Source organism: Thermobia domestica, chromosome 9 (genome assembly GCF_964235325.1).
Source record: "Thermobia domestica chromosome 9, izTheDome1.hap1.1, whole genome shotgun sequence".
In the NCBI taxonomy this organism is placed as follows: Eukaryota; Metazoa; Arthropoda; class Insecta; order Zygentoma; family Lepismatidae; genus Thermobia; species Thermobia domestica.
Window position 1 is genome coordinate 35,144,531 of NC_137462.1, and position 23,668 is coordinate 35,168,198.

At 35.2% G+C, this 23,668-nt stretch overlaps 2 protein-coding genes across 3 annotated transcripts in view; both read left to right on the forward strand.

Moving 5' to 3' along the window:
- LOC145694552 (syntaxin-1A-like) overlaps positions 1 to 10,897 on the forward strand; it is a 97,867-nt gene extending 86,970 nt beyond the window's left edge. For both annotated transcript variants that reach the window (XM_081770874.1, XM_081770873.1), the window contains exons 8-9: positions 4,376 to 4,486; positions 6,126 to 10,897. In XM_081770874.1, coding sequence (XP_081627000.1) covers positions 4,376 to 4,486; positions 6,126 to 6,404 — 390 coding nt within the window. In that variant the 3' untranslated portion in view covers positions 6,405 to 10,897. The remainder of the gene's footprint in view (positions 1 to 4,375; positions 4,487 to 6,125) is intronic.
- Positions 1 to 23,668, forward strand: part of LOC145694555 (phosphoenolpyruvate phosphomutase-like) — a 300,696-nt gene that overhangs the window by 157,137 nt on the left and 119,891 nt on the right. The window lies entirely within an intron of this gene.

Sequence of the window (23,668 nt, forward strand, 5' to 3'; positions counted from 1 at the left end):
TAAAGTAACGAACTGAAACGAAAGACCCATACTTCATCACAACTCTTTTTGAAGTACTAAGAGTGCGTAAGGATACAAGTATCCCGCCATTTGTATTCTGGTCTAAATGAAGCTGCATAACTTCAAAATAACTGAAGTTTTCGCGGCGTTCGTATCTATATTTTCAATCTAAAATGATGATGGTAGGAGTACATAAAAATTAGTGTGCACTTCCTGATCTGTTCAACAAAGAACGGAAGATTCATGCGTTGAGTCGAAATTAATCACATGGCCTCCCTGTGTAAATATAATTTTCAGTGTGATTTTATGTTTATTTTCGAAAATAACTTTTAAATGTTTTTTATCGTTTTTGTTATTACTTTGTATTAATAAATTCCCAAACTTTCAGTATCCTGAAAATAGAACATCATTAGAAGTAGTACGTGCGTCACTCCTAAGAGTATTGCGTCACTGTTTAGGAGTATTGTGTCATTATCAGAAGAAATCAACCAACGATAGATACAATCTGCTACTCAACAATGTATTTTACTTCATAACCCTTTCAGCACCCACCCTCACATTTGTGTGGGCAGAGAAATATTTTTTGTAGCATAAGTTACCAGGCCACACAAATGTGAGGGTGCCGTCATTGATAAACTATCAATAGAGAAAGCACAAATTCATAGATTTCGGTTTATTTACATAAAGAACAATGAAATAAATCATGTACACAATGAAAATAACAAAACATTCGTTCCCGGTGCTGACAGGGATAAACAATAAATACATAAATAAATAATACGCTCCAGTAAGATAAAAAGTATCAGTTATTATTGACAATGAAAGACATGCATTCCAGCACTTTAAAAGTTGTTTTTTCTCGCAAACTACGCATCAGAATTTATCCGCAAACATATTATTTTCTATAACTCTTTAACTCGATATGATTGATCGATCTCAAAGCGTTGGAGGGGCTTGCGTGCTCTAATCATCCCAAAAGCTATGCCGGAGACAACTTCGCTATCAGAGGGCTTCCCATGCCGGACAGGTCTCTAGGGGTTGAACTCAGACGAAGAGAGATGCTATGGTAGTGGGCAGCAGCTCTACCATTACCACACTAAGGCTGAAGATGATTGACATCAGCAAGGCTCAGATGTGGACAAAAACAGGCAGGGACAGGATGTCCTCTATGGCTGTTTCACTGCGAGGTGGAAGGACCTGGAACACTACCACTTTACTCAGTCCGTAGAAAACAACATGGAAAGAGAAATAAGAGAATGTAATATTAGGGAATACGACACTGCTGTTTCACGGAGGGTCGTCCCCGACAGTGGAGGGAAACACAGCAGGACCTCCTCGGTCGTCATCAAACGAAAACCCCTGCAGGATAGGAACCTGGAATGTGCGATCGCTGTTGCAGTGTGGAATACTGGAAAACCTGAAGAAAGAAATGGAACGCATAAAGATAGTTATCTTGGTAATCAGCGTCGTTAGGTGGCCTGATGGAGGAAATATGTGGAGCGGGGACTTGAGAATGATTTACGCAAGAGCTGTAAACGGTACAGCGGAAGTCGGTTTTGTCTTGAATAAGAAGATAGGACAGAAAGTTATAGGCAGCTGGAGATACAATGAAAGTGATGTTGAAGATAGCAACCGAACCGATAAATATGACATTAATCCGAGTATATATGCCTACATCAAACTACACAGATGAGGAAGTAAAAGAAATCTATGAGCAAATAGAAGAAATATTGAGTTGAAGACCAGAACAATTTAATTATCATGGGTGACTGGAATGCAATAGTCGGCGAAGGCAAACAAGAGAATATAATTGAGTATTTCGGCCTAGGAGAAAGGAATACGTGAGGTGCACGATTAGTTGAGTTCTCCAAAAGCCATAATCTGACTGTAACGAACACTCTCTTCGAGCAACCACTAAGAAGAAGATGTACATGGACAAGACCAGTAGACAAAGAAAGATATCAAATAGACTATATACTGGTCCGACAAGCATTTAGAAATCAAGTGAAGAACAGTAAGAGTTACCCAGGAGCAGACGTTGACTCAGACCATAATTTAGTTTTGATGAAGAGCAAACTCCAACTAAAGAGGAAACGAGTGGAAGCACCAAACAAAAGATTAAACACAATCAAGCTAAGAAGAGACGAAAACATGAAAAAAGAATTTGCAAATGTGACAAACAAACAGACATCTAAGATAGCGTTAGAAGGTGATAACATCCACTCGAAATGGGAAGCCATGAAAGCAGGGATTACAAAAGCTGCCGACAAGCACATAGGAAGAGAAACTAGAACCGAATATAAACCCTGGATAAGAGCAGAAATATTGGAAATGATGCAGAAAAGAAGACAGTTTAAGATAACAAACGAAAAAGAGGAATACAGAAGGTGCAGAAGTCACATCAACAGAGAAGTAAAGAAGGCCAGAGAAAACTGGATAAACAACTTGTGAAAAGAAATTGAGGAAAATATAGTCAAAGGCAATACAGAAACGGCATATAGAAAGGTTAGAAAACAGTTCGGTGAAAAAAGAAACGTATAGACATTATTATAGACAAGGACGGAACAACGCTAATAGAAGAGGAACAGATAACAAGAAGGTGGAAGGAATACATTGTAGGATTCTACAAAGGAAACAGAGTGAACAAAGAAGAGATAGAGAAGGAAAAAGACGTCGATAAAAATGAATTAGGACCATCAATTTTACAGTGCGAATTTGACATTGCTTTGGAAAGAATGCAACATGGTAAAGCCCCAGGAATAGATCAAATAACAAGGAAAGTTATTAAGAATCTCGGAATAGCAACAAAGGAGAAACTATTTAATCTTATTAATGAAATGTACATCTCGGGAAAAATACCAAGAGACTTCGAGAAAAAACATATTGGTACCTATCCAGAAGGCATACGGAAATGCGAAGAACATAAAACGTTAAGTTTGTTTTCCCATGCATCAAAGATACTGTGCAAAATTATCGCACAGCGAATAAAAGGGAAAATCGAAGAACGGATATCGGAGGATCAATTTGGATTCAGGAGGAAAAGTGGGAAAAAGGAAGCAATACTGAGTCTACGGTTGATCATGGGACAGTACGTCAGAATAAACAAACAAATTTTGATAGCATTTGTAGATATAGAGAAAGCTTTTGACAACATAGATTGGAATATCATGTTCAGAGCGTTGAAGAATCTGAAAGTGGATTACAGAGACAGAAGAATAATATACCAACTTTATAAGAATCAAACAGCTGTTATAGGAAGAGATCAGAAGGAAGCAAGAATAAGTAAAGGAGCGATGCAAGGATGTGGACTTTCACCTCTCCTGTTCAACGTCTATATAGAAGAAGCTATGAAAAAATTCTTGGATAAAAACGAGAAAGGCGTAAAAGTAAATGGTCAGCTTTTCAGCACAGTAAGGTTTGCTGACGACATAGCACTGGTAGCGGAGAACAATGAAGACTTGCTTGAAGCACTTTCAAATTTGAACGACCAACTGGAAAAAAACGTGCAAAATGAAGATAAATAAGAAGAAAACCAAAGTGATAATATGCACAAGAGCAGGACAGGAAGAGGCAAACGTATGGCTAGATGGAGAAAAAATCGAAGAATTTAGGAAGTCTATTTAGGAAGTTCCCCTATTTAGGAAGTCTAATATCCTCGGACGAAAGAAGTGAAAAAGACGTAAGTTCCAAAATAGCACAGGCTAAACAAGCATTCAATAGGAAAAGAGGACTACTAACATCAAGAAATGTGTCGCTGGACGTTCGTAAACGATTTATTAAGACACTAATATCGAGCGTGGCGCTTTACGGATCAGAGACTTGGACATTGAGAAAAGCTGAAATATCCAAGCTGGAAGCATTTGAAATGTGGTGTTGGCGCAGAATGCTGTGCACATCATGAAGCAAAAGGAAAAGGAATGAAGATGTACTAAAGGAAGCTAATGAAGGACGACAGATCATGAAGATAATAGGAAAAAGAAGAAGCAGCATGCTTGGCCATCTTATTCGGCAGTCCGATTGGATTACCGTGCTGATAGAGGGAAAGGGAGAAGGAAAACCAGGAAGACCAAGGACAGAATATCTAGGTGCAGTTACGAAGAAGAAACCTTACCAAAGTATAAAACAGCTCTCCCAAGCGAGGGAAAAGTTTTAAAATTTTCATTATTGCCCACCAACCTATGGTTGAGATGAACAAGAAGAAGATATCTATATATCTATATCTATCTATCTATCTTAAACCATATGTAATTCTTTTATTCACTGCCACTCTGCATGAGATTCCATTCGTATAGGTACCATGCAAGGGATAAGTATTTTAGAAATTACACTAATAATCTTAATAATAATAATATTTTAATTTTTTCGTTTGCTTCAGGGTGAAATAATCAATCGTATAGAGACACATGTTTTGAAAACGGTTGAATACGTCCAGGAAGCCAAGGAAGAAACTAAGAAAGCAATAAAATATCAAAGTAAATTTAGAAGGGTAAGTCAAACAAAAGTTATTTGTGTAATAAAGGTTTATTATTATGTACTAAAGCTTTTACTTACAATGGAAGTATAGAGGAGTGTTTATATTGGAATAATTATGAATATCATAACTGCCAACTCAGAAATATATGTAAACTTTAAATAACAATTGAACATAATACTTCTGTAATTCAATTACTATTCTCCTTTTTCACTATACAGTATATATCGTGAAGATTGTAATGAAAATAAAATAATATTGCTAATTAGGTGGAAAATTGACATGTTTTAATTATAAGTTGTTTACTGGTTTAGAAAATTCGTTGTGTTTTGACTTCAGTAAATTTAATCAGTAAAAGGTTAAGCAAACATAGATAATTAACTTTAAAATCTCTTTGTCATTAACTCTTTCCGGTCGGTTAATTCCAATTAGAACCACTCAACTTTCTTTGTTTTCTTAGACCATACTAAGCGGCGGATGATTTTAATTGGCACGGTACATCCTAGTTCTGTTTTTTGGCTACAGATTGGCATTATTTGCTGCTCCATCACGGTTGGTTGTTATCTCAGACCTAAAGGCAAAATCATTTAAAAGAGAAATTACACTCTACATATTCATAGATGGTCGCATTGTATTAAAATGGGATCGTGGCAAAGAGCAACTTTGAGATAGTATGACTATTTTTACTCTTTATTCCAGAATGTCTGTGTGTACAGCATCGTTTTCATCACAGAGTATAATTATCCTCTATGTACGATCCGAAATTTTCCTCAACATTGCTAGCGTGATGGCAGTAAATGCACGTCGAACAACATCATCCTTAACTGTCTCTTAACTTGTGACAACAAGCTTTTGCTTAATGAACCCCCATAATGCATTGTCGCAAGGTGACAGATCAGGACATCGGGATGGCCACTCCAAAGGTGCAGGTAAATGGACAGAACCACGTCCAAACCATTTATCAAGAAATATCTCATTGAGATATTCTCTAACAGCAATAGAATAATGGGCTGGTGCTCCATCCTGCTGAAACCATACAAGATCGAGCGGTCCCCGATTTAAATGCCTTTGAGTGCAAATCCTTCGTCATATGTTTTTGTAATGTCTAGTATGAAACACCCAATTCCCGTGACCGCTTACAAATGGACTTTTCTGGCGAGTGTTTGACAGACACTGCAATCTCCACACACATTTCCAGTCGTGTTGGTGGTCGTTTTGAGCGGGGCTTATATTTTATGCAACCAGCTGCAAAGAGCTTTTTCTCCCACAGTAAAATTGTTGGTTTTGGAGGGGAAGGTTTCTGTAACCTAACAGTGAAATTTTGCTGAATATTTCTCATTGCTTTTCTTGTATGGGGTCGTTCGTTAGCCCACGTGCTCTTTACGATCCGTTCCTCCATGGTGTAAGTGGATTCATCAGCTATAGTTTAGATGTATATCAGCACCTACAAGAGTAAGAAACAACAATTCTATGTAATACATTAGGAGTAACGGGGCTTTGTGATCATTCTGTATAAAAAGAGATCACAAATGGTTAAAGCTCATTGTTCATGGGAAACTCATTATTACCTGTGTTATTTTAATTTCATATTTATATTGTAATTTCTGTATTGCGTACGTAAAATTAAATGTTTGTTTTCTTCTTTCTCTTACAGAAGAAAATAATACTCATCATAGTGGTGATCGTTCTGTTACTCGTTCTTACTCTCATCCTCTACTTCAGCCTGCGACCAACCGGCTCCGGATCCTCTTCATCTGGTTCAAAAGCTGCTCCAGTGTCAGAATCAAAGCCCGAACCTGAACCGAAATCACACCCTAATGCATTTACTACTATCGACGACGGTTCAGTGACAAATTCAGTTTCTAGTCATCACCAAACAGTATCTAAAAATGATTCCAAATTACCAAACAATTCTTCACGGACATTTTCATAATATTTTATTTTAATGATATCACATCAGTGTATAGTGTATAAAGATAAAATACTGTTCTATATAGTCAATATATGTGATATTTTACATGTAAAATGCACGTAACTTTGAAATAAGGATATGTGGCATCCTAAATCCAAAACATAGAATATATTTTTATTCACAATTTAGAATGTAAAATCAAATACTTTTACAGAAGAAACTGATATCAAGATATGGCGCTCTCAGTTTGTAATTTTTAACACAATCGATTCATCGATTCATCGATTCGCAGACGCCGATCCTGGAGGGGCTGAGGGTACCTCCACACTCCCGAAGCTTGGTTGAACTCTCTTATTTGTAATTAAATTGCAATTGCTGTATTATTGTACGATATGTGGCAATAAAACACATATAGCTGAACATACCTTCGCCCATAAGGTTTCACTGACATCGGCACTGCTTCATCGATCTCCCTGTCTACTGTTTTAGGGACTATTAAAAAAAAAAAAAGTAGACGAAAGTTGTCGTTCACAAAAGAATAACACAGTGAAAGTATTGTCGGAGAATGTAAAAATTTATAGTATTGTTTAGGTCAGAAATATACCGAAAGACAATTTATTAAAAATGAAAACATGTGATCGTGTGTTGTATGAAGTGTAATTCGTAAAGGTATGTGTTCGTATGACTTTACTTTGTGGATTGTGTGTGTGTGTGTGTGTGTTAGATATGTAGTCTATGACGTATTAGAATATTTGACCCATAACACGAATCTGGACCATTCCAAGATAAGAAAGACTACATCATTTAAACCCCAGTATTGGTACCAGCATGTGCAGTTTAGAATGCAATCACTTGATTCCCTCCCCGAGTCAGGATAGTTGGAAACCTACGAAGATCAACTTTTCTGTTTATGCACTTTCTTGTTATCACCAAGATACTCTGTCCTTGGTTCTTCTATTGTATGCATATTCTTCCTTTTCTTTTCCTCCTATCTAATGGATGAAGCAGTGTAAAATGAGCAGTTCCCACTTTTCACCATTATGGCAAAACTTCGGTTGTTTTTGTTCGTCTAATATAATATGTTGTTCTTTCATTTTCTTTTCCTCCGTGACATATTTAACATTCTTTTCCTGAACAGGGTTTCTAACGCATCTAAATTTTCCTTTTTCATATTTTCTTGGAGTTTCTATTTTTAATCCACACAGAGCTCTTAGCAAATCTCTTCCTTACTAGATAGTATTGAAATGTTTTTTGACTATGATATCTTAATTCAATCTTTTGATTTCTTCTATCTAAGGAAGTTGTTAAATATTAAATATGTTATCACCTGTTTAATTTTCTTATTGTCAAGAAAAATCCTTACTACTGTTTCTTCTAATTCTTGATGACTTTTGTTTTCTCCATTTTGTTTTTGTTATACGTATGTTCTCTGAACTTTGTCATTTAAATTTGCTGCAAATTCTGTTATCTTTTCCGTTACTAATAGAATGTCACCGATAAGAATTATTGAACTAAACAATTTTTTTTGGTATATATATTTCATTTTGATGTCTATTTTTAAAACAGATGCCTTGAGAATTATTTAACACAATAACCTTTAAAGGTAACATTGTATTAGTAACAGGAAATATATAAAATGTATGGCGATAATGTTTCAGTCTGTTCAACAATAGATTAAAAGAGTATAACCATACTTTCATACTTTTCGCTACTTTTCCTATATGGATAGCACCATTTTTTGACAAGCACTTCCATAGGAAATCTCTACGGCAGATTCACTTAGATCATCCTGGAAATATATATGTGGTCATGATTACACGTTCAATTGTAGCTCCAAATCTCAAATATCATTACTGGTAGGAAGAAACATTAAAACCAAACTAGGCACGTAGCCAAGGGGGGGGGTCCGGACACCCCCTTCGAGACCAGAAATGAAAAAAAATTAAGGAAGGATTAAACAAAATGAAATAAGAAAAAGGAAGATCAGCGTTAAAAATTAAAAAATACAGGAAGAGTTTGGTTACTCTTTCCTATGAGGAGATTTGTATTATTTGAAATACATGGTGGCGAGGTGAGCAAGATATCCTGGAAGCGTCAAGGAATTTGAAATTTCTTGAAAAGTTACGGAATTCTCAGAATTTCTGCTACTAGTCAATGAGATTTCAAGCGTCCGAAAGCATAGTGCTGTTGTGTAACAGCGTGGACATTTTTATCATAATTTTTTGTCATCGCGTCCTTGCAGTATTAAACATATTATTTCAAAAACAATTTTGTACTGCTCCTTTAACCTGTCATTTGGAACAGACAGTAGTTGACGGAATAATAATAATAATAATAATAATAATAATAATAATAATAATAATAATAATAATAATAATAATAATAATAATAATAATAATAATAAAATATGTGGAAAGAAAGTTCTGTTAACATTTGATTCAACACAGAAAGGAACGCAGATATTGTAAAATATTTTACAAGGCATTATTGAGTATGTACTTTTCATAATAGTTGACGTCCTAATGAAAGTAAAATTGTTATATTTGAATGAACAGAGGAACAACGTAAATATTGTAAAATCTTTTTCAAATACGTTTTTTATTCTTTCACTCGAGATTTCTTCCTAGTTTGTTATTAAAATACTTACCAACATATCCTCATTTTATTGTCCAAACGAACCAATATATGTTGATAGTAAAGTAGTTTAGATTGATCGAGCTCCTACGCCTTAAGAGTTTCATGTCACGCCTCCCCCTCCCCCCGTTACAAAATCCTGGCTAAAAGAACCAATATATGTTCCAGAAAAATAGTTTAGAAGGTCAAGCTCCTCGTGTGGTGACCACAGTATTTCATGTCACGGACTCCCTCTTCCTTCATGAAATCCTGGCTACGTGCCTGCACCAAACAGACAATTGAATTAAAATTTATTTCTCGTATGTTGCAAAAAGCAAAAATATGTTAATTTTTTAAATAGTAAAAGCATCAGCTGTAAGTGTAATGGATGCTATAATGTATTTGTTGTACTTATATTAGAGAAGACTCCAGTGCTTTTGTGTGTATGTGTGTAGTGTGTCGAAAATAATAGTGGTCTATGTTACTGTGTATGAACATGTTTTGAGATTCATGTACATAAAGAGATTAATATTCCATTAAATTGTTTTAATTTATTTTTTCTTCGATGAAGATTATTCTATTATATTTCGCAAAATGGAAAATTATTGTAAATATCGTTTGTGTATGACTGACAAAGGCAGAAGTACGTTGAAAAAAAACTAACTTAAACACAAAATGAAAATTCGTGTTGTATGGTATCTTTTATTACTGAAGTACAATTCGATTTCATTCTATTATATTACAGTTAAATCTGTTGAATTAGCCATCTTCATACCTTGGCCAAATGCTTAGTTCAGCCATATGTTATGGAATAATGTTCATATAACTGTGTTAATACCATAAAATACTATGAATAAAAATGATTTTGTATACAGTTTTTTCCAGTCTTGTCACTGGTGAAAAAAGAGAGAAAAAAAGAAAACTTATATAATGTCTATCTGTTGTGTCTAAAAATAAGCACATTACGTAAGCTTAGTTCTTAATTTGTAGATATAAAATTTTAATATTACCGATTGCAACTTTCCACAAGAGCCGCCACTGCTTTGGTATTATTATATAAGTTTGAAAGTATATTCAGATTAATTAAAAGAAGAAATACAAATACTGTTTTTTTTGTTTGTTTTTTAGTTTATGTCCGTATAGGCATGTTGCTTTAATTGGTGTGAATAGAAAAATGAATGACAACGTTTATTATTTTCTTAAAAATCGAATTCGTGATAAATATTTTTAAAAAATGTTAGATATGTCACATGAGTTAATTATAAACAACTTGTATTTAATTAAAATGCATAATTTCGAATGTCTTTATTCTAGAGATTGCCAATTTCAGAACTTTTGCTTTCCAGAATCCGGAATGTAATATAGAAAAAATTCGCATTTCGGAAAAATTCTCATGTCGGGAAACTTCCGGAATTCGTAAAAAATTCGGAATTCAAAAATTCCGATTTCGAAAAAAATCCGGATTTTTTCCGAAATCCGGAAAATGAAATTTCCGATTCCGAAAAATCTTGGCCATCCCTACTTTATTCTTATTTCCTCACCATAAAAATAGTATTTTTTCTTTTTAAGAATGTTAGGTAAAATGAAATTTCAGATTAGTTGGACTTAAATTGAGGGGGTGAGCGCAACAGTGATCTAACCCACATTTTTAAAAATGGAGAAAAATCAAGTTAAACTTAAACACATGTGGTTTTCTGTACAATATATCAAAAGCAAGCACAAGTGGTTGAATGTGTCATACATTGTACAAAAAACCACATGTGTTTAATTTTAACTTGATTTTTCTTCATTTTTAAAAATGTGGGTTAGACCACTGTTGCGCTCACTCCCTCAATTGTAAAACATTCTTACAATTCTTATCATATGGCTTATTTTTATTAAATACTTAAAATCTTAATAGTGTAAATAATGACGATAATAATAAACATTATGAAACAAAAAATGTTGTGTGTTTCTAACCTCACTCTTTGCAATATTAACAAATAAGCTTTGAAAGTGAATGAAATCCATAGAAAAGCAATTCGCAATATTGGTTCCGTCTCGTGTCTTCGTTAGTTATAAATATTTAACTTATTTAAATATTACAGTGTACGTAGGTACTTACAATAAACGCTGGAAAAGTATTCCAAATGTGATAAAACATAATTCACCAGGCTCTTACTTCTGATTTGATCTCAGGCCATGAGAATTTGTGGTGGATTAACATTATGTCTATGAGTTTTCTGGGATTTTCCTGTTTACTCCCAGATTCGCATTCCACCAATTCTTTCATAATTATTTTTTTAATTACCCATTCGTTTTCTTTAGCCTAAATGAAGTCGTGGCGATTAAAATATAGGCTCAACCCGAAAAATAATAGTATAAAGCTGAATCTTGGTATATGAATTTAGGTGAGCGTTTTTACAACGTATCCAAAATAGGCCAAAATTGGGCTTAGGAAAAAATTGTACACACAGGCAAACATTCTCGATTTTGTAGTCCATTTTCCTGTAAAGAGAGAGCCTTTCGATCAGTCTATTCGCCCTGTGTGCTCGTCAGTTATACAGCCTATAAATGACCTGTAACCATCTATCATGCAATTTTATGCATTATCATATTTTATTTTATTTTGAAGGTGGTTGGTTATTGGTGCGCATTTAAATAGCTTCAACTGAACTAGTCGAAAAGTCTAGGGCGCGTAATTGAGTTCGACCTGGACCATTTCATTGCGTTGAGTATTCAGATAGCTCATGTGTTCAAAAAGCTTCAGTCAATCAATAAATTTTCACATGGATCATTACTTATCAAAGTCTGCCAATGATATCAGTTATATACATTTCATGTACTACTATGAGCAATTTACGAGTATATTCTATTGACTAAAGAAGATGAAGGTAAGTGTGAAAAAAAATTATGTTGTTATAATTAGGGATGCATTCGAGTCGAGTCGAGTCGAGATTTAAGTCTGTCTCGACTCGTCTCGAGAAAATGTTGTCTCGACTCGTGTCTCGACTCGAAAATATGTTTCTGTCTCGACTCGTGTCTCGACTCGACAGTCTCTGTCTCGACTCGACTCGAATTCGAGTCGAGACGTCTCGAAATTCGAGTCGAGACAAAATATACGAGTTAAAATATACGCACACATCAGCCAGACCATCATGACTACCTACCTAATTGTCAGTATGTCGACTTTTGGCATGGATAAAAACGGCGACACGTCTTGGCATACACGCAATGATCCTTGATAGGTCGCTGGAGAGAGCTGGCACCACATGTGCTCACTCAGGTCACCTAATTCCCGTAAATTCCGGGAAGGGGGGCGATGTGTTCTGACGTCACGTTCAATCACATCCCACAAGGGACATCACTCAAATGTCCGGCTCCAATTTCAATGAAATTTGTTTTTTTTTTTTGCTGATAGAAGGCATGTATGCATCATTACTTGTGATGACAATTTTTTGCCATGGTGCATGTTTTCTATTTTTTAAAATTAACTTTTAAGAGTTGTGATGTGGTTATTAGAGATTACTACAGAAGTCCCTTACTACCCTTTGTAAACGGAGCGTTAATGAAGAAAAGTGGAGAAAAACCATGTGGATACATATAAGTCCTGGGGGGAAGTCGTATGGTAGATATGACCTTGATGGAAGCCATCTTGAAATTCTCCATTTTGAATTAAGGTAAAGTTTTCAAAATGGGAATAGAGTAATATGATACATAATTTCGGGCTAGAATTTAATTAGAAAAATAATGGTGAGGTTAGTTTTAAGATACACCCATTTGGGGGAAAGTTACAGGCATAGTAATTGTTTTTACTTACTGTGTGCGTAAGTCCCTTCTTACTTTCGTCTCAAGACCTATAAATCGATCGCAACGGCAGAGCCCGGTTTCGCACTAGTGTTTAGAAATCTTTAAACTCACTTGAGGCAATATTTGTGGATTATTGTATTGTATTTTGCCTTTAATTAAATTTGAACCCACTTCATGATCTTGTGTAAAGTATCACTAAAAGAGAATTTCTGTTTTTATGGAGAACGTAAGCATAGCAATTATAAAAGGTGAGTAAGGTGCGTATGGATGATGGAAGAATTGTGGACAAGCGCAATTTCACAACTTTATGTACACATTACTAAATATCGAACACCCTTGTCCATATGATTAGCGTACGCGTCTTTGGTGCGGGAGACCTAGGTTCGATTTCCGATGGGAACTCCTGTGGTTCTGAACCCACGTTAATTTGTAAGTTCACGTCTCATATAGCCTTGATGCTGAAAGGGACACTAAACTCTAATCTAACACTAAATACAAATATTTAAAGAAAAATGATGACGCACCAAGATGGCGTGAATTTGGCTATCAAATCCATTTTTTGTTTTCAGTTATTTTCTAGTAGTATTTTTTCTAGGGATCCTTTCAAAAGACAGTGATGCAAATTTCGTAACTGCGAATTCCTGTTAGAAGCCATGAAATTATCCGATTAGATGCAAAATTTCCCGTCCACTAAAATAGATACCGTAAATTTACAATATCTAACAATAAATAATTTTGAAAGATATCGCTTTCGAGGGAAAAAATGAAGTGAAATCTTTGAGTTTTACGTCCCACGGTTATGCCGGTTAGGCTAAAGGAGAGGGGTGATGATGAGAAATTAGTGAAATCGTGGAATGAAGAAAGTGGGAGGAACGGAAGAACCCCGAGGAAACCCACGCACACGGTGTTTGTCCACCACAAAGTTCACTTGGTGCGAGCTGGGATCGAACCACGGTCCCCAAGCACCAGAGGTGAACGATCTACCACTGAGCCCCCGCGGCCCCGCTTTAGAGGGGCCATGACGTATAGTTAAACTCATTCTCGTAGCATGAAAGGCATTATTTATAATTATGCATGATAGGATCACAAACAAAATTTAAAAATATTATGTGCACTTTCTTTTAACAAACATTAAATTGTCTTTTATGGTGTGGAAGGGAATGTTACGTTCGAAAAAAAAAAAAAGTCCTTAACACGATTCTTGTTGCTACACACTGCATGTTCCTAGCCACAGAAAAGATGCAGCGATAGGTAGGCTATTTTTCAATTGCTTTACATTAGCTTGATGTTTCAAGTCTTTTGTGTGTTTCTGAAGTTCACTTTTACCACAAAAGAGCTCAATATTAACATGTCTTACATAGCTTTGGTTCGATTCTCAACATTGACTGCAACTACCCGTTAAATTGTGCATCCGAAAGGCACTCTTTGTTAAACCTCGCTTATCACCGCTCATCTTAATAATATATATAACTTCACCGCGAAGCAAATGTTGCATTTCTCTCTTTCATCCTAACACAAAACAAAACTAGCCAAAGCTGTGACACGAAGGAGCTATTTCGAAAAGAAACAAGCTGTGCTTCATAGAGATGTGTACCAAATGATAGAAGTATAAAGTATTGTTTTCTTTCCTGTTTATTGATATCAGTTGGTGTTCTTAATGAGTTTACTCATTAGTTTAGAAAGAGTATATATGGAATTTGGACATATGTTGTACGTATTCTCCTGAGAAATTGATGAGACCAGAAAAATTATAAGGACAGACGGAATAGGTTTAAGCGCATCTACGTGACTTTATCAAATATTTATTCTCCATAATGGTACCACGCGGAAAACTTGGTATAGGCCTACTTTTATCTTTACCTCCCTCTGTTAGCTGTTTCGTATCATATATATCGAATGGTTTTGATATTTCTTCTGATCATTAAAACAACAATGGTACCTGTGTGCGTGCAGAAATGCAAAAGCACAAGGTAACTTCCTATTTGTTTTGAAAACAACAAACCCATTTCACGTGTGCGAGAGAAATTGAGCACAGCGAGATCGGGTGTTTACTCACGGTCAGTTCGCAGCAGGAGTCCATGGTGAAAGATTTGGCTATCTCGAAAACACTCGCAAAACAGAAAGTTTAGACACAGATGTTTCAATTTTCTTTTAGCATCTTTCTTCAGCAAAAGAGTCGGTTCATTGTATTCGAAAAAGGGAAGGGAGAAAGGGTGAATTTATATTTTATGTGGGGGGTAACGTTGTAAGTAGTATAAACAATACATACCACTTCCGACTCCGACTCATCCCACCTCAAGTTGTAAAGTAGAAAGGGACAGAAGTATTCAACATGACTGCGCATTTGAGTTTCAGTTCACAATACGAAAACGAGTGAGCAAGTAAACAGTCTTTTGTAGGATCGTGTTTTACTTCTTGAATTTATTTTTGAAAATTTCTGTGAATTCAACAACAGAACGCAGTAGAAATACGGACAAGTTTTTACTCCAACCATTACTTTCGCTCCAACCCAGGGATGCCACATTTATGATTTCGTACTAGATTTAGTGATTTTACTATTGAACTAGTGATCTAGTACGTACTTGGGTAAATAGGCACATTCTAAAGATTTTTTTTGCATTTTTTTTTCTGATGCAGACAAATGAGAAGAAAATGGTTCTTAAAATAAAAGGAAGAAGTATATTGCAGTTCAAAACAAATGTAGAAACCTTAAATTATTTTTTCTTTTCCCTCTGACTGAATGAAACCCCTGCTGTGTAACGACCTTAGGTAAACAACGGCTATCTTTGGTCCGCTACCTCCTTTGGTTAGCCGACATGAGATGGGTTACTTTTTTTTTTTTTTTTTTTTTGAAGAAAGTGAAGAAATAATTATCCAGTACATTTACGTTTTGTCAGGCACACAGGCGCAGTCTGTACTTGTTTCCTAACGAATTTTAGCAACATAACATAAATGAAACATATGTACCAGAAAATAGAGGCAGTACAAACGGAAATTTTCATCTGTGACACATTTGATGAGAAATATATTTAGATGTCACGTGCAAGCACTCTAAACATGCCCTATCCTGTAATTCTATTCGTATGTTTATGTAGGTGAGACTGAGAAATCGAGAAACAATAATAACTGGTTTTCTTCCAGGGGAAAAATTTAAATGTGAAGGGGTGTTACACTGGGACTTTAATTGCGTCCTTTGTACAAGATTAACAAGTAAGAGCAACTTTTTAATTTATCTTAGTTCTTGGGGAGAGGAAGATGGAAGCGAACATTCGTAAGGACCTCTGCAAGGAAACATGAATACTATCCGCCACTGTTTGTTACATTACACAAAATAGTTTTATATATACATATATATTGAGTTTTAGTCAGGGTTTTCATTCTGCAGGAGAGGGGGGGATAGTAATACCTGACGAACATTTTCTATTCTCAGAGTGTTGCAATGATAGCATTTCCTCCATTATAACTTGGCCAAGCTATTGCATTATATGTAAGGATTAAGTTAGCCTAAAAAGCTTAAATTTCTATGGCTGTTTTACTCTGTACCCATGTTTCTCATTTTCGGTTTACGGGACTCTGTGTCAGGAAATTTTCGATGGCTTCCAAGTCGGAAAATAAGTGTATCAAAGGCATATATATTATATCTATGGTTATATGAGGCATGGATCTACAGTTTAAAGTGGGATACCGGTAACAACTTCATGAGCTTCCACCGTAAATCGAACCAGAGTCTCGCGCGATCAAGGCGTATGTGTTAACCATACAGCCACGAGGAAATTCACATAATCACACACACATATATATTGTTGAGTTGATTTTGACTTTACCGTCTCTTTCAGCAGCGAGGATATATGAAATGTAGACCTACTGATCAACGTGGAATCCGAACTACATGAGCTCGCGCCGGGAATTGAACCCGAGTCTTCCGCGGCAAAGACGCGTACACTAGCCGCGGAGTTCACACACACACACAGAATCAGAGTCCTCACACACCAAGGGTTAGAGCTGTGCCACTGAGTCACAGAGGCCACGGGGCTAGGTCGAGTCCACTTTACGTTCATAGTTTCTTAGTACATAAATGTTATGATTATGAAATAGATTTTCATTAATGAGCTGCATAAAAACAAAAGCTTTTGAAATGCATTAAACAATTAGCTCGATTTGGGTGTGAACTTAAAGTTATATCAGAGTGTAAATACGGATACGCACCAAAGCTCGAAAACTTAATACACTATTTCTCCTATATAGTCAGCATGTATCAAGCAATCGTTCAGCTTTCATTTGAGAGGATGGAAATCGAAGGCCCCTGAACAACTATGTTACTAATGTGCGGAATGTATTTATCTTACAGTGAACTGCTTTGATGCCAAGTGGCCTAACTCCAAAATTGAAATTTTCCAGGAGTGAAAGTTGAAGTTCAATATCTCATGAACAATCCATATTTCTTTTATGTTGGGAACCAAAACCATAACTACTGTATGTAGTTCATTGTTTTATAACGTAGTGTTTACAAAAATCCCTTTAAAAAATACCTATTCATAGAAGTGAATGGTACTTATCTGTACTAGTTCTTGGCATCCAAGCAGTTCATTTATTGTAATACTAGCTTAATATACCCATTCTTCGCATGGGGGCTGTATTTGGAAGTCAACATCTGTGGAAGTATCACCATTCATTTCAGTGACCGCGAAAACTATGGATTTGACACTAGTATCAATCAATATGGACTATTTATACATGTCTCGGTATTCCTCACCCGCTGACACCCGGCCCGCATACAGTAGTAGCTGAATTTGCAAGTCATCGCTGATGGAAGTGTCACCATTGATCTCAGCGACCGTGAAAACTATGGATTTGACACTAATGTCGATCAATTTGGATTACTTTTACTACATGTCTCGCTAAACGCCCCCCTGAGACCCCCTGGTTCCAATTTTGACAAAAACGCTTCGCCTTAGACTGGGACCTGGACCAAGGTATCCATGACCAAAATTTGGTAACTCTCGGTCAACTTGTCTGGTCCCCAGGTCGGTCCCAGTAAACGTCCCCCCCCGAGACCCCCCTGGTTCGAAATTAAAAAAAAAACGCTTCGTCTTGATCTGGGGCCTGGACTAAGGTACCCGTGACCAAATTTTGGGAACTCGCGGTCCACTCGTCTGGTCCCCAGGTCGCACACAGACAGACAGACAAACACACAAACAAACTCTTTATTTTATTTATATTAGATAAGATATACTATGTAAAATAGTCTCGTATCATAATATGTGATGTTCAACAAATGTTACATTATATATTATCCGTAGCTCGTGATATGCTGCAACATATTAAAGCCTCAGAATAGTTGGGAAAGCGAATAATCCAGAAGTTACGTAACCCTATTGCGTTCATGGGAACGAAAACACAATAATTATAACTATGCTAAATTACTATAGACTACCAAGTGCTCATTCAGAGAATTTATCAAGTTCACTTTATCGCAATAGTTTTATACAAACAAGATTTAGACTACGGATAATAGTTTTATACAAACTGGATAATCAATTATTATTATTATTATCATTATCTTTGCAGTACAACCAAATACAACGACATTAGCTATTAGTTCTAATTAACTGAATTGACCTGAAAATTAAATCTTGATCTTTAAAGATTAACTATTAATTTTATGCGTTCTGTACCTTTCTGAAGGAATAAAAGCTGGAATTGGTTTCAAGTCTGTTTCAGAGTGAATACTTTTTTCAAAATAATATTAAAAATTATAGAAAGATTTTCGAGACATTCGAGTCGAGTCGAGATTTTTAAGAGCCGTCTCGACTCGACTCGTGTCTCGACTCGAAAATTCGAGTCGAGAAATACGTTTGTCTCGACTCGTCTCGAATTTTACAAAGTGTGTCTCGACTCGAATCTCGACTCGAATTCGAGTCGAGTCGAGTCGAGATTCGAGACATGTCTCGACTCGAGAGCATCCCTAGTTATAATTATTGCAAAGGTGTAAGAGTAGTTCGATATAGCACTGGAAAAATTCCAAAAATTACATGGACAAGATTGTCACCTTAAGTTTGTGCGTTCTAGTATCAAATCCAGTGAGAAATTTAATTATTTTCACTTGAGGAAATAGTTCCTCTTGAATAAAGTTCATCGTGATATTTTCTGAATGCATATCTATCGAATCTATGACGATCTTGCACACCAGAAATTAGGACTCTACCATTAAATCCAAATCTCCGTACTTTTATATCGGGGATTTTTTCTAAAGTATGAATAGGATTTTCTTCATAAGATTGGTTGGTGACCCGAGCACGACGGCGTTAATTGGTGCATTTACCCAGAGTAGAATAAATACACATATACTTAAAGATACTATATAAAATGATTATAGCAACTGTTCTCGTGGGTTTAATCGTATAGCATGTATTACGGATTTTAAAAAGAGCTTCAATATTTAGATGAGTAGGTATTTCATAGGCAAAGATTATGGTGTACTGCTAAGGAAAGTAACAGTAATTACAGTACATATATACGGTAACTGGTACAGTAAATTCAAAGTATTGACTTCATTACTGGATATAAGTTCGGTCGTTGGTTTGTATAATTTTGGAATATCAGCTAACATTATGTCCTTGTTCTTAGACATTCACGATAGAATTGGTAATAATTAATAAACAAATACACCAATACATTACGTTTTACAGAAATCTTAGGCTCTGTTGCATCTTTGCTTTTCATTTTTGTTAACAACGTCGTATTCATTTAAGAAACATACACTATAGCTCCCTCTAAGAGCTGTTTCTATACTTAGTAGCGAAGACACTATTCCATGAACCAATGGATGATGTACAAACATGTCTTCTTGTCTTCTTCACTATTATTAGTGCTCGTCTGGTGCACCGGACTTACTATCCCAATGTGCTGTGAGTGCTGAAATTGAAATAATATGAGTATATTCTAGCAAAATTCAAGCATTTGAAAAGTCACAGACAATGAAAGTAATATAAACTTATGTTGAAATTGGGCGAAATTAATGAGAATTACTTGAGCGGAGATTGTAATTTACTTTCCTCGTCCATATTGCGTTTGGGTGTTTTTGTAGAACTATCATGAGATTTGAAAATACTTCCTTTTTCATATATTACTTTTTGAATTTTGCCAAATATTAGGATCAGTTAGTAGTATATATATAAAAAAGATGTCGTATTGATGTGTAGATAGAATCTTCTTCTGAATTTGTGAGTTGAGACCACCTCAAGCATGACTAAGAATCTCATTGATTTTATTATTATTATTATTATTATTATTATTATTATTATTATTATTATTATTATTATTATTATTATTATTATTATTATTATTATTATTATTATTATTATTAAACAGAAGCTGTGATCCAGGAATGTTTAATACGTGTTTAGGTAATTCTTCTGCTGTATTGTCGAAGTAAGGTCTTCAGGAATATTAAGAATAGTATCGGTATAACCATTTATCTTGAAGTTATGTGATTGCTGATTTTTCTTCAAGTTTTTATTAACTTTTTTTTAAATTGAGTCCAGGTTGTATCAATAACTTAAATATTGATTCCAGTTGGTATCAAAAATTTAAGTATTAGTTCTATAGTTGTCCATTTACAGGTGGCCAGTATATATTTGTATGATAGAGTCGAAGAAGCATGAATTTTATGTAATTGCTTCATTAAGTTATCTCTTGAGAGTTGATATAATTCACATTCAAACAAGAAATGGTTGATGGTTCCGATACCTTTATCGCACCAACAATGATACGTCTCTCTCTCTCTCTCTCTCTCTCTCTTTTTTTTTTTTTTTTTTTTTTTTAATTTGGTAAAGTTTATATGGCGTTAAAGCCGTGCTAAATATTAATCTGTAATATAAGATGATCTCCCTCCGGGACCAATTCTGAAGAATATGACAAGGTGTGTCCTTTTTAGTTTCGAAAATACTCCAGTATAATGCTCCGGGAAGTGATTGATGTTGATTCCTCCAATGTGTTAATTCATTGTTAATTGAAGTTAATTGAACATTATTATGAAGCTCATTGGTAGCCATATAAGATTTCGATGAGAAAGAGAAAATTGTTGATGTATTTGTCTGATCCATTGAGTCAGATGTAGTAAGGCCTTCTCCAATAAAGTTTGTTTTGTGGTTGGGTTGAGTTGAAAAAAAACCTTTCGTTTGTAGTGCATCGCATCATCCCTTATGATTGAAAGATGTCGAGATTGATCTTTTGTACTATTATGTAATGGTAGAGTTGATTTTGAGTTTATCGTCCCGTTCAGCAGCGAGGCTATATGAGACGTGGACCTACTGATTAACGTAGAATCCGAACCACATGAGCTCCCGCCGGGAATCGAACCCGGGTCTCCCGCGCCAAAGGCGAGTACGCTAACCGCTTAGCCACGGAGGAGCTCTATGTAGTGTAGAGTTATATATATGATGGGAGTCAGTAGAAGATGAGCCTTGAGATGATTGTCGTGAAAACATGGGTTATTCTTTTAAATGTCGAATAAATTCAAATGGCAATTTACTAGTTAGAATTCACGTATATGCGAAATGAAATGTTTTACGTAGTCCTGGAGCACTAAAGTGTTTTATTCCACAATAAAAGTAGCGGAAAAACAGTACTATACACTTGAAATAATGGTAACAGTTGTGACCAACTACTTGTCTCGCTTGACTATATTGCCTGGTGCTGGTGAGATTTACTTGAATGTTAATGTCGGAAGATGGTTAAAGAAGTTAACTATGTAAATCAATGTTCAGACACCGATATTAAGATACTGCAGGTAATATTTGCTTTAAAAAAAATATGACAGAAAAAGACCTCATAAGAAGTGATAAAATATTTCGTACTTATAAAAGAATCCATGACAGTCTTGCTGTTCAGAGTGGTGAAATTTCAAAGTTCAGTGTTCAGCAGTACGTTTTCTCTCTACGCAATTTCGCTGTAACAGTGTTCACAGTGGAAGAAAGTTATCCCAAATTTAATTTTGTTGCTTCCAATTTACTTATTTTACGCTATTATTGATCAAAAATATTGAAAATATTTGTCAGTCTTATTTTTCTTGTCGAAATGTTAAAAAAAATCGAGTGTATCCTATAAAATTCTCTAACATCCTATTAGCAAGATTGACTCCATACGCAGATTAAATTTAGACATTATCCGTGCAGACTTAGGTGAAATCTATCAACTACTGACAGATATTTACTATTCGACAAATGCTCGAAAAGAAATAGAAATTCAACACCCTGGTACATTAATTTTTAGAAAGGCCTACGTCTTGGTTAGGAGGAAAATATTTTACAACGTTCTTACAGAATTTGGAATTCCGCAAAAGCTAGTGAGATTAGTTAAGATGTTTTTAAATTGATCCCAAAGTAAAGTTTGAGTAGAAAAATTCTTGTCTACGAGCTTTTGTCACATCGAGAATGGCCTGAAACAACGAGATTCGCTGTCCCAATTATTATTTAACTTTCTTTTCGAGTACGCTATGAGGAAAATCAAAGACAGCAACCAGAGCCTAGGCCTAAATGGTATTCACCAGGTTATGGGTTATGCTGATGATTTAAATATAATGGGCGATGATAAGAGAACAATAAACAATAATGCAGAGATTTAAGTACAGAGACTTGGGTTTGAAAATAAATGCACAGAAAACTAAATACATGGAAGTTCGCCGGTATCGTAATACTGCCAATTATGGATGCGTCAAATTATCAAATAGTACTTTCGACAAAGTAGATACTTTCAAATATTTAGAACAAATATTAACAGAACAAAACCATATTCACGAAGAAATTCCCGGACTGAGAAGTAAAGTAGCATAAGTCATAAAATATTAATTTCACAGGAGAAGCAAAAAAGTGTTTTCAAGACAATATTTCGTTGAATTGCGTCGATTGTTTATTGACAAAAAACTTGTTCACTTCCTGCGTTCCAGTTGTCCACATTTCATAACTTTCGTAGTGTCACTCATAATGTAAGTAAATAAAAATATGATAACTCAATTTCGTCCAAAAAGCAACTTGACATAGTTTACCTCTCAGGCCCAGAATTAAATATAGACTGAAAGCAGTAAATTTGTGTTATTATTAGATACCGAAATTTTATGCATTTAAAATTCATGAAATATGCAAGCAACTGTGCAGTTAAATGTGCTAAATATGCACTAACACAATACAATAAAAGAGAGCATTTTCAAACATGCAGCAAAGATGTGACGAAGTTCTATAAGTTAAATATGACATTAAAAGAAGACTTTACCTTTCAGGGATTTCTGTTTAGAATTTATTTTTTTTTATGACATTTACAGTTTATATACTCCTAACTTTTTAAAACACACATAAGTTAGGAGATTGAAATAAACACAGTGATATGAGAACAAAAAAAGCACACATAAATTAGGAGATTGAAATAAACACAGTGATATGAGAACAAAAACTCACATAAATTAGAAGATTGAAATAAACACAGTGATATGAGAACGCGATCTCTAATTTCTCTTCAAATTTGTATTTTAGAGTGGAGTTGCTTAATACAAAATAATACGAGCCCCACTTTTCCTACACATTTCCGCCGTACCCCCCCCAAAAAAAAATCGCTTTTAAGGATCTACTCCTTCCTGTAATTAGCCTTTCAGTATATCACAAAATACTTCTCTTCATTTTCTGGTGTTAGTTTGTGACATTTGTAGCCAAAAGATATCCTTTCAACATCTAGAGATCTTACTGAACCATATTTATAGAGCAAGATTAGTGTATATATTTTCTGGCAAATTGAAATTTAACCCTTAAATTTCTTTTCCGGATTTACCAGCAACTGACTGGGGCTCGTGCTCAACTTTATACACTAAAGCTAAGTATTCACTGGCTGGGCAC